The sequence below is a fragment of the Cervus canadensis genome, chromosome 15 (assembly GCF_019320065.1).
Source record: "Cervus canadensis isolate Bull #8, Minnesota chromosome 15, ASM1932006v1, whole genome shotgun sequence".
NCBI lineage: Eukaryota > Metazoa > Chordata > Mammalia > Artiodactyla > Cervidae > Cervus > Cervus canadensis.
Genome location: NC_057400.1, coordinates 66,957,247 through 66,969,744, shown reverse-complemented (window position 1 = coordinate 66,969,744; position 12,498 = coordinate 66,957,247). Strand labels below are relative to the sequence as shown.

At 33.8% G+C, this 12,498-nt stretch overlaps 1 protein-coding gene across 1 annotated transcript in view; it reads right to left on the bottom strand.

Moving 5' to 3' along the window:
• The window catches only part of COL3A1 (collagen type III alpha 1 chain), a 39,692-nt gene extending 28,584 nt beyond the window's left edge, over positions 1–11,108 (bottom strand). The window contains exons 1-2 of the mRNA XM_043487850.1: positions 10,901–11,108; positions 181–383 (exon numbers count right to left, since the gene is read on the bottom strand). Coding sequence (XP_043343785.1) covers positions 181–383; positions 10,901–10,979 — 282 coding nt within the window. The 5' untranslated portion in view covers positions 10,980–11,108. The remainder of the gene's footprint in view (positions 1–180; positions 384–10,900) is intronic.
• Positions 11,109–12,498: the final 1,390 nt, after the last annotated feature.

Sequence of the window (12,498 nt, the reverse complement as noted above, 5' to 3'; positions counted from 1 at the left end):
TCTCAGCCTAAATCATATCTAACCCCTGGTTTTAAATAGGAAGGTTCACCTTTTACTGGTAATGCCCATTTGACTGTTTGCCAGATATTACCTCATTTCCTTTCTGGCTCCTATGACATAGGAACTACTCATGTGTTTAAACAAGAATCATGAATATATACAGATTTTCTTTAAACTCACAGCTGTTGGAGGCTGTGGGCAAACTGCACAACATTCTCCAAAAGGGATTTCAGGGTTAGGACAGTCTAATTCTTGGTCGTCACATATTATGTCATCACAGAGAACGGATCCTGAGTCGCAGACGCATATTTGGCACGGTTCTGGTTTCCAAACATCTCTATCTGCATAGGCCTGACCGAGATGGGAGCATCCTCCGTCAACAGCTGGAAAATGAGAGAGATGGTGTGATATTTCACATTAAAAAAAATCCAGAAGTTAAACTTCAAGAGTATTATGTTCTCCCTACATAATTTGCTAAGTAGTCTTAATTAATTATGAAGTAATAATTAAAATACCAAATCTGTTTATTAACATCAAACTAGCACACCAAGATAAAACTGCCTTAAGGCCAGTAGATATTTTAATTTTGCTTGTAGTAAGAATTTACCACGAGTGGAAATGCCACACTCACTTAAGCATTTATTTATTAATTGTTCAATTGAAAAGAAGTTTTTCTAATTGCTATTCTTTGCTTTAGCTATAGATGGAAGCATTAAACTATAAAGATGGTTCTGTCACTAACTCTGAAGACTTTCTGGATTTTATTAACCTAGTTGAGAAATTCAGGGGAAAACTGAGCTACTCTTGGCACGTAAAACTCTTTCAGATTCCTGGGAAAACCTTAAGAAGTCTCATTGCATGTATTGACTATCACTGCTAGCTCTGTTGGGCATTACTAGGTCAACATGATATGCTACAATATATTGTATAACCCATATGGATGTAAAGTGGTCTCCAAATCACTAAAATTTTTTTAAACAAACATTGGCAAGGAATATGTTAAAATACTAGGGAGAAATATGAATCATGACCATGTGTATTTGTGGCTTAAAATGGTCAAAAATTCGCTTTGACCAAAATTTTAGACTTGTTTCCTAATTATATGTAGGGTACTGAAATTTCAGTGGCTATTAACAATGAGTTGGCCTAAGGGTTGCCAAACTAAAACCTGGTCTCAATTTTTAAAGGAGTGGCTCTGAATTGTGGTTGAATACAACTTTAGTTCTTGAGGGCTACTATGATGACTTGCCAGTAACTGAATAAATAAATTAGAAGTTACTAAACATCTGCAAAAATTTTTGCAAACGAATCATATACTTGTTCAGTATTTGTGTTTTTGTGAAACAGTGAAATTTTATTTTCTCAGAGCCATAAGCTTTAAAATGCCTACTTAAAGAGGCCTGCTTGGGAGACAGCAAGTAGTCTGAGTACACTTTTTGGTGCCTTATGGCCTAAAAGCCTTTGGGAGAGTCCTAGACTTTTCTTTCTGGATACTACATACAGACATGAAGCAAACCTTTCCAAGTTCCTATTTTTGTACCCTCTCCAGACCTGAATTAATGTTAAATGGAAGGTTGGCCAAAATATTCGTTTGGGTTTTTCCCATGAGATGTTATGGAAAAACCTGAATGAACTTTTTGACCAACCCAATATTTTGGGTTTAGAGGTTTAACTGACTCAGTAAAAATTTAGAAAAAAAAGTAGAATTTTAGAAACTATGGACTGTGCAGGATCCCTCTATTCCTCATTTCCATCCATGTGTGTACATCCAACCTGAATGATCTTGTGCTACACCTTTGATGGATTCAAGAGGTTTAAAAGTCCATTCTTACATGTTATAATTACCCTATGTGGTTTACAGCTAATAAAAGAAAGCATAATTTTTTTTCATTGCAGTTTTAAGTCGGCAAGAAAGAATCTGTTTATTTTTAAAAGTTATTTTAGTTTCTCCTCCATGTTTGAAACAGATGAGAACATTGGAAAGAAATATTGTCTCGGCTTTAAAGGAGCATTCCTTTATACTTTGAGAGCATAAAAGCTGAATGCCAGAATGCTTACCTAATGTGAATGAAGCAGGCCTATCGAAATGGTGTTTTGAAAGACATGCTTAATAGAAGTGCAATCTTTTTTCCTATTATTTTATGAACAGTAAGGATCCAGACATTAAACTTTTTCTCTAAGGAGAACTGGCATCTTATACTCAGGAACTAAGTTCACTGGTTTTCAGAAAAGGTTTGAAAGTTTTGATGAGATGAAAGATTGTTTAATAAAATTGCATGAAATTCACTCTTCAATGTTTACAGTGGCTCCCTTTTCTTAAATGAATTATTTAAATTAGCATTATATGAAGTATTTCAACAGATTGGTTTTAGTTCAAGATTTTTCTCATTAATAATATGGCTCTTAGGCTTCTTAGCATCTTTGAAAATATCACTAGTGTACAGAATATTGGCTACAGGTAGCAATATTGTATTGTGTGTTTGAAATTTGCTAAAAGAGTAGATTTTAAGTGTTTTTACCACACACACACACAAAGGAAACTATGTGAGATGCTAGATGTATTAGTTGACTTGATTGTGGTGATCATTTTACATTGTGTATATATATCAACTCATCATGTTGTAACCTTCAAAGTGAAAGTTGCTCAATCATGTCTGACTCTTCGCGACCCATGGACTATACAATATCATGAAATTCTCCAGGCCAGAATACTGGAGTGGGTAACCTATCCTTTCTTCAGGGGATCTTCCCAATCCAGGGATTGAACCCAGGTCTCCTGAATGGCAGGCAGATTCTTTACCAGCTGGGCCACAAGGGAAGCCCAAGAATACTGGAGCCAGTAGCCTATCCCTTCTCCAGAGGATCTTCCTGACCCAGGAATTGAACAGGGGCCTCCTGCATTGCAAGCGGATTCTTTATCAACTGAGCTATCAGGGAAGCACACCTTAAATATATATAATTTTATTTGTCATTTACACTTCAATAAAGCTAGGAAAGCAAAAAAGACACCATCAGTTTATACTAACAAATTTTTAGCTCTTTGCCTTTGAGTCAAGAATATCTTTCTGTATTTAACATAGGGCCTGTGTTATGAAAATTAGCTGCTGGATACTGATGATGTATTAAAGACAAATGAAGATGACAGAGCTAGGGTCAAGTATCTCATATTTTTAATATCTTCTCTTCCTATGTTTACAATCTGCCTTAAAATTAACATAAAAATTTTCCCTTATGTATTCATACTCTTATGTTTGTGTCTTATTGGAGATATCATCAAACCTAGAAATACAGCATTTTCCATTCCCACTGCAAACCATTAAACAGATAAGCATAATATTGATATTTAAATTTGTAAATGAATTTGTTAGAACTGGGGTTAAGCCCAATGTTACATAAGTGGAAATTATTTAGTTTTTTGTTTTCAAATTTTATTTGAAGTCATACCTGTGTGTTACGCTTTTTATAACATAAAGGTCTCAATATAAAGATTGAGTTAATTTGGCGTACCTTTTAAAACCTATTATTTGTTCTTAATAAAATAAGAAAGTTGGAATGGTTGAAAAGTAAGGATTAATGCACTTGTTTATTGCCATAATTTATCTCTCATCCATTTGAAAGAACTTTGGCTCTCCTGAAGTCAGTTCCTATAGAAACTTGCAGCCGAATGTCAGACTTTACTGTTCTATCTCAGTCACCCTTGTTGAAAGAACAGAGAATTTTATGCAGTTCCCTTTAACTTTTTGTTTTGTGTATGACCAAATATGGTTGGCAGTATGTTCTCTTAGAAGCTATACCTCTTACACAGATGTCTCGCAGTCCTCAGTTTTAGGACCATAGCCCAGCTGTACATGAGAAAATCGTGCCAGAGTCAAGGAAAAAAAATGTTTTGTTTTTAAAAGGAAAAAAATGCTCTAGTTAGCCACTGGCAGTGTTTAGAAATAAAAAATGAAATTCAGAAACAATAGTAATCTCATATTATTCCCTTCTTTTCTCGATATCTCAATTCAGAGAAGCTTTGATGACAAGAAACGTTACATACTTTTGCAAATATGTTAAAGAAAAGGCAAATAATCTAATTTTTACTGTTGGACAAATAGTAGATTTCCCAATTCCCTCCTTTATTGTTACTGCTTAAACTAAGCCTCTCCCTTCCAATGTGTAACTAATTTTAAACCCCATCTCTCATGTCACTTCCTGTTTCTGAGTACAAAAAGCAGTCCTGAAATCAATTCTTTGTGGTCACACAACAATGCATTAGACTAAATCATCATCTAAGTTATAAAACAAAATGAAACTAGTCTATGACATAATCCATTCCTTGCCTCTTTAATTTTCTAGCTCTTTGTTTTGGAACTTCAGAGAAAAATAAAATCGAGTAACATATTTTCAGAAGTTCTTGAAAGTTTTCGTTTTGTTGTTTTGGTTTCCGTTCTTCATGTTAATTTATGCTGATTTGATAAAATTTTACTCTTGTGACTAAACTATAATACATTGTAAGTTATCTTTAATTCTAGTTTTGGAGTAAAAATTATATGCCTTGAAGCATCCAATCAAATTGTTAATTTAGCTTGAGTGGCAAGTTTAGTTTTTTTTCCTCTTCCCTTCTTACTGAATCTTTCTCAGAGAAAAGGTGTTCTTTAATCTGAAAATCTAAAAATAACAGACGTGATAAGCAAATTATCATAACATTTTCCTGTTACTGTAGAAAGCTGAATATTTTGTAAGTGTGAACAAAAGGAGTTCATACAGTTTTCAACTGAAATATATTTGGCTTTTAAATGATACTTATGTTTGGAAAACACACATTTTTATTAAATATGTTCTGGCTGCTTATTATTAATCAGAATATGTTAAAATATGTTAGATGAGTTAACAAAAAGGACTGAAGGAAATCTCTGTAGACCTATGTAGAGGGATAATTTCAATTTTAAAATGGTTTTTGCATGGCCAAGGTAGAGTCTTCTTATTCTTATCCCCTACAAAAAAAACCAAAGACCAAGAAATTTTATGAATCATTTCTAGATGTTTTCTGGTTTTATTCTTTATAGATATATGATTTTTATGTCTCCAATTAGAAATTTCCTTTAAGATTTTGTCCTGTGAAAAATAAAAATAATTAAAGAATTAGAATTAAAAGTATCATTTATCTAACAATCAGCCATTGCATTATAATATAACCTGATTAGTGACAAATTATAAGAATACTGAAGAAAATAGAGTCTACTTGTATAGTTACAGTTGGTAAACATCTTTAAATTTTATGTCTGATAACCAAAATGCTATTCTTACTTTCATTATCACTGAATTATAAAGTACTTTAATTTCACCTTCCTTACAGTAATTTTATTTTCCAGTCTTAGTAAAACTCATACTAGGCAGAGTTTGTGTCTGTCTTTCCTGTGTGGCAGGCACTGTTCTAAATGTGTTGCATATGTATCCTACTTAATTTTCCCACTGGCCTGGTGAGGTGGGTCCCATCACAATACTCATTTTATAGGTAGGGAAGCTGAGATACACAGACAGGAAGTGATATGCTAAGAGGTAAAGTGATACACAGACAGGAAGTGATATGCTAAGAGGTAAAGCTAAGATTCGAACCTAGGAAAGGTATCTCTAAATTTAATATTCTTAGTTACTACTTTCTATTCCCTTTCTGTAGTTTCAAGGGCAGGATAGGCTCTGTCCCATTATAATTTCTAAGTCCAGCAAACTTGAAATCAGAATGTAAAAAAGCAGGGTTTTCTTTTCTATTTTTTTAAAGGAATAACATTTTCCTACAGAAAATCTTTTCAATCTGGCCTCAACACAAGAAGATAACATCTGGAATTGAATTCTGTTGTTTATTTTCTTCTGAACTTATGAAAAAGAGTTTAATCTCCAAGACCACCCTAATGACATCCAGACCACCAACAGGATTAACTGGCACTGGGAATTCAGCATATGTTTTACTAGATACAGAAAACCAGGATCCTGTCTGTAGCAACAACAATGAACAGATAAGGCTTATGCATTCATGCAGAAAAATATATATATTTAGGATGTCTAAGATTGAGTGGCAGAACATATAGTAACTAAATGAGTCATATTAATGAACTTCTAACTTCATTAAGAAATTCCTTTCTGAATGTGGACATATATGAACATATCAGGCAGCTCCAGAGAGTTTCTCTGATTTTAATTAACTTGAGAAACAGTTCCTGTTTGCTCTCCTCCAAACCAAATATTATAGAAAACAAAGTTTTGAAAAAAATAAATGCCATTTTGCTGAAACAATAATTTCTTAATCTGACTTTTCAAAGCAAATATAACTTTTAGTAGGTTCTGGATCCTTTATCTTCAATTTTTACATCTTCGGGGAACACTAAGTTTTGCACTTTTCTTTGAACTTTTCATTTTTTTTTCACTAAGATTACATTTTAACGGCAGTTCTTGACCTCAGTCATGGAAAATACAAGGGTTGTATTAGTTAATCTGAAAGGAATCCATTTCTGCTGTGTTTTCATTAGGCGCAGACAGAAATTCTAGTGGTTAATGTAACTTCCCAAACTGCAGTTAACAAATGGTTTGTGGAAGACTTGCTATCTCGTTTTTTCCGTTGTCATCGTGACATGAAACAGGCCAAGTTTCCCGTTTGAAAACTCTAGTGTTATACCACACCATCCCTCTCCTTTCTATTTTTTTCTTTTCAATGTGGAAAACAACAGCACTGCACTTTTTTCTAAGGAAAACTGTTTTACAAGAAACAGCCCTCTGAGACGTTTCCAGAAAGTTATTGTAGACCTGGAAACTTTACAAATGTTCTGCATGTCCAGCAAAGGCAATAACATCTTTCATCTCTAAAACTTTAACTCTTAAGCAATCCACTTTAATCACTTCAAGGTGGTGATACCATTTGATGTTCCAAAATGAAGGAACTGAGCTGCATAATCTTTGGACCTCTGCGCCAGCCATCCACAGGGGAAACGAAACTACGGGGTTTCAGTAGATGGCGCTCTTCTCCCTGAGTGACTACGCAAAAGTCTTGCCTGCAACTCTGAAGATGTGCAACAGGGACTTTCGTGAGTGCTTCTAATTTCAACTCTGCTCCTGGAAAACTCACATCCAACTGTTCTTGATTTTTTATAATGAACCTATAGATAAGACATCAACCCAAGAATCTGAATTAAGAAAAAGCACATAACCACAGTCTTTCTTTCTTTACCAGAATTGTTTCCGTGGCTTTGCTCTTTTCTCTTATAATAGAGATGTTTAATTTCAGAATTTAATCAGAATCTGTTTACTTATAGGCATTTAGGTCATCTGATGATGAATACTCCAGAGATGGGAAGAAAATGCAAGGTCTCATGAATGAAAAACACAAAATTTTGTATCAGTACTTTATTTACTTGAAATTTATATTTTTACAGAACTGAGATAATTTCTGGTTAAATTATAAAGGAGGCTCCTATTTAAAAAGTAGATTTAACAATTCAAAGTGTTAAACAGACAAATTATCTTTTTTTTTTTTTACCTTAGAAGTGCATTAACTCATATGTTTTCTAGGACAATATACAAGTTTTTAGTATCTCCTATGAACAACAGTTAAAAAACAAGAAAATTAAGATACTCTGGATTAAATGTTTGTTTTGTATCCTCTAATTACCTAAGATTTAACAGAATTTTTGTTCTAGTGTTAACCCCTAGATATTTCCTAGTTGTGGAATCTTAGCTAAAGCACTGAATCTATGTTATATGACTGACCTAAATATATGTTATATTTATGTGACCAAGTATGTATTCTTTCCTTTTAAAAGTACAATTGTTTCTAGTGATTTTATGCTATATTTTTTCAGTAGTTTGGCATGTTTCATTTTAAGGACAACACAAACCAGAAAACTTGAACGAGCTTGATCAGTTACAAATCCCCTCTTAAAACATAATGGAAATAAGCATAACAGAAAATAGACTCTCATAACCTGTGGTTAAAGAACTGATTCTCTGAGTCCATTTACAGTGGACTTTAATTCTAAAACAATTAAATGCCCACAATTCATTATCACAGTGGAATTATCAGAGTAACAAAATATAAGCTGAAACATTAGAACACTTTTAATTAAAAGTTTATCTCCCTACCCTAATAAAACAATATAAGTAATAATTGTTAATCCTTTTATTTATCAACTAATAAGCTATAACTAAAATGCTTATGTCAAATATGCTAAAAAAATCAGAAACTTTACAAATATTCACAAAAATAGTTATATGTTATATGTGTAAAGTTATATACTGAATTTTGAATATGGCCATAACATTCAAGTCCATTTCCTAAGTCTTTGAATATTATTACCATGTGTTTGTGTGTGAGTATGTGTGCTTGACAATATTTTATCAGTAACATACCTATTTTATCAGTAACATACCTATTTTCTTAGAAAAGTAGTATTGAATATTTAAAAGTCACAAGTAATATTTTAAAATATCATTATAAAGTTATGGAATACAGCTGTATAAAATTTATGTTGGCATTAGTATGCAAATGGTAACTGTCTGTCAGCCACTAGGTGGCGAGTCTTTGTGTCAATACTTAAAACTTGGCATGTTTATAAACTACAGGAAACATAAAACAGATCACATTTCTCCATTGGTTCAAAAAACATGTGAATTAAATAGAACTTTCACAGATTTGTAAAAAGACCAAAATTTTGTGAGGACCTGTTTTATGTTCCAGAAAATTCATGTTAGTAGACTAGAAGTTAGTGTTCATTAGAGCTGTTCTGTTTCTATCTGGTATTCTCAGGACATTTATAAGAAATCCATGCCCCAGAACTATATATGACTATTCTCAATGTGTTGGACATTCAACCACCTCCTATAACTTTCCTATAGCTAATCTATCAGAAAGATTTTTTTAAATCTGTAATAAAAATAAGATATACTATTTTAAAACAATTTTTTCATGACAAACAAAAACAGTAAGCTGAACAAAATCTTTTTCAACTTTTTTAAGCCTAAAAGCAAAATGTCATGGCTATTTACTATATTTTGAAACTAAATGGAAAATGAAAAGAACTTATGTGATACAAAGATACTGTAGAACACTTTTTAAATACTTTTTCCCCTCTAAAGTCAGAATGAGAAGGAAAATAGCCATAATGATTATAAAAGATTGTAACCACCAAGCAACCACAAATATTTTGTTACTCTTTTGAATTAAATGCAAAAGTTTTGTAGTCTTTCCAGTAAATGAGAACTCTGTGATTTCCCACCGCCCCCCCCGCCCCAGGAAATTAGGATAATTTAAGAATTTTTAGAAAAGTAAAAGATTTTATTGAGGTGGGGATGTGGTAGAAGTCATTGGTATTTTAGCCAAGGACTGGGAGTTGTGACATCTTCTGGGAGGATAGCATGTGGAGGGAAAGAGAAGGGGGGAGGAAAGAGAGTTGAGAATTAAGGGAAGGAAAGGAAGAAGAAGGAAGGAAGAGAGAAAAAAGATGGAGGCACATGGAGGACACTTGGAGATGAGGGAGAGGGTGATAGAGAAAGAGGAGAGGGAGCAGGAGACATGGGCTTGCCTGGGAAGGGGGTGGGGTGATGAGTGAAGGAAAGACAAGGGGGAGGAGGTCGAAAGAGGCCAAAAGGGGCGGAGAGAAAAGAAGGTGGAGAAGGGAAGGGAGAAAAGGAAAAAGGAGGAGAAGAAATAAAGGGAACAAAGAATATGGATATTTCTTTTCTTTTGTGAGCATGGGGCTGAATATAACTGAAGCGAGACCAGAGACCATTGGGTGTGTCCCCTTACTTACATACACAACCTGTGAGGACATTAAAGAAATGATACTAAAAATGAAAAGCTGTTTTCAGACACATGTTCACCAAAGCAATAGGTTTAAATGTAAACTTTTTTATTATGTGTGTGTAGAAATGTAGATGTAAAGGCTTCTTCTAGCATCTTCAAATTTAGCACTTAAAGATTTATTTCTATGAAAATTTTAATTCTAATATGTCAGATATTTTCATGACTCTGAGAAACATATAAATTAAAAGACATGTTTTCACACAATGAAATAATGAACCAAACATAGTTTCGAGGAAATTAGAACATGAAAATCACTGCTTGCATTTATTAGAAAATAGAGCAAATCAACTTTTTAGGTCAAACGACACTAGTATCTTTACCTTGTTTTCAGGAAAGTCAAACATTCCTATTGAAAATATTTTCATAAATCTTCTCCTTATTAACATAAAAGCAGTTAAAATGTAGAACATGCAAAAACACTAGACCCTTAACAATAAAGTATTAACAAATACATGTTAATCAACTGTGTAAGTGCTTAAAACCGAAAAAAAAAAAATAGAAATGATGAAACTTCTTTGCAGTTTGAAACTGTTTAAAGAATGCTGAAGATACTGTTGCTATTTACAGAAATATATTCAGTGATTCTAGTAATATATAGTATTTCCCTTTATACTTAAAACATGCTATTTTTTAATCACCTCATCTTACTGAGTAAACAGTTCTTAATACACTATCCTGACAAAGAACCCAGCATACAAAGGAGAGCATAAAAGTATTACAAGAGACCAATAACTTCCAGATTGCTTAGGGAAGCATTCCAAGATGTTAACAATCCAGGAGGGGAACTTTTTAAAGCCATTTAAAGAGTTTCCAGTGCCCTTAACATGAAAACAAGCTAGTACAAGAACATCTTTATCTTCAAGGACCGGAGAACTTTTAAATACAGAAATGACAATATTCTCTTTAAGCAAATATAAAAGGCACCATCCTGGTCAGTTCTACATTTCACAGCTGGGAGCTGACAGACAAAATTAGCATTTATGAGAGAGATTTCCCCTTTCTCCCTTTTTGTAAGGAGAAGGAAAGACGAAAACCCCATGAAGTTTCTTGAAAGCAGTACCTACTCACCTTCCTGCTGTGCCAAAATAACAGTGGGATGAAGCAGAGCGAAAAGTAACCAGGTCCCCTTTTGCACAAAGCTCATCATGTCTAAACAGCAGACATGAGACTCTTTGTGCAAAAAGGAGAAAAGAAAAGCAGGTCAGAGTAGCACCATCAATTGTTCCCTGCCCTTCAGCACCGGGCCCGTCATAAAACTCAGCCACTGAGATTCCTGTGCTTTGGCCTTAAATAGGAAAAAGTTTGGCTTCCCTCACTTTCCAGCCCCTTTCTGAAATATGAGAGCAGCACCCATCCCCTTAGCAGTAAAAGAAATGATTAATATGCCTTTTTCCCTTATGGAAGACACAACCCACAAAGAAAAATGGCACCTCTGGAGTTTGTGTGCATCTGAGTATATATATGTTTGTTGTATATTTTAGTCATATGTATATTTGCCTAACTTAAAATATACATCAAAATGCTCTGCCTTGAGTTTTAATAAAAGAATTACATGTGTGTGTTTTTAAATAACCCCTTATTAACAGCTGCATAATTTTGAGAAATTGCCTGATGCCCATTTTTTGAGCATGACTAATTTGCAACCCTGATCTTCCTAGAAGATATTTATATTGGGATTTTGCCAGAATCCCCCCTAACTCAGTTTAAATAGGGAACTGCAAAAGATTAACTGGAAGGAAAAACCTCTGTTTTTCCCTTTCATTCATCCACCCACTCTGAGTCCTGGAAATTCAGTTTTAGGTAAATGTCAAAAGACTATGTATCTAAGGTATGTTTGAATGGCACCTGAAAAGTTAGATGCTTATCTAGAGCTGTTTCTATTTCTCGCAAATTTCTTTAGCCAGCCAAAGAGGGATTCCTTGTGAGATTTCAAATTTTATGCTGTTTGTAAAAGCTGAAATGGATTTTTCTAGAGGAAAATTTAGCCCTTCATGTCTTGACTGTGTAAGAAACAGAAAGAGAAAGAGCTTGTCATGTGAAATATCAAAATAGTACCAGAAGTTCTCATTTTATCTGGATTGGTATAAATATTAGTATAAATATTTCCAAATTTGGATTTCCATGTGTCTAATTTCCAGACCACATTAAGATAGCTTTTCAATGTATTTATTTCTGGATGTGGGGAGTAATTTCTGGGTTGTATTTGAAAGAAGGGCAAATACCATTTATAGGTCTTTGATAAATCTTTGCAAGAATAATGTGCTTATCTACAGTACCAAGTTATTTCTAGCAATCAAGACATTTCTTTATAACCTAATCACCAGCCCTTCATTTATCTCTATATTCTGGATGAGCTACTCAATTGTAATCATGATCATCTGCATTTATTTTATTTTTGCCATGTCAACTTAACCATGCCATCTCCATGCATGTATGTGCACATAAAATTTTCCCCACCTCACAGCAATTCATGGAAGTTACTCCTCTAATGCCTAGTTCAAAACTTTTCCCCATTAAACTTGTTTTCATCTTCTTTCTCTTTCTGCCAATTCATATTACTCAGTTTTTGCTCGATTCACATGTTATCTGTAGAATCCCAGGTTTCATCCATGCTATAAGTGAGGACAGTAGTCCACAGGCCTCCCTATAGGCCCAGTTACAAAAAG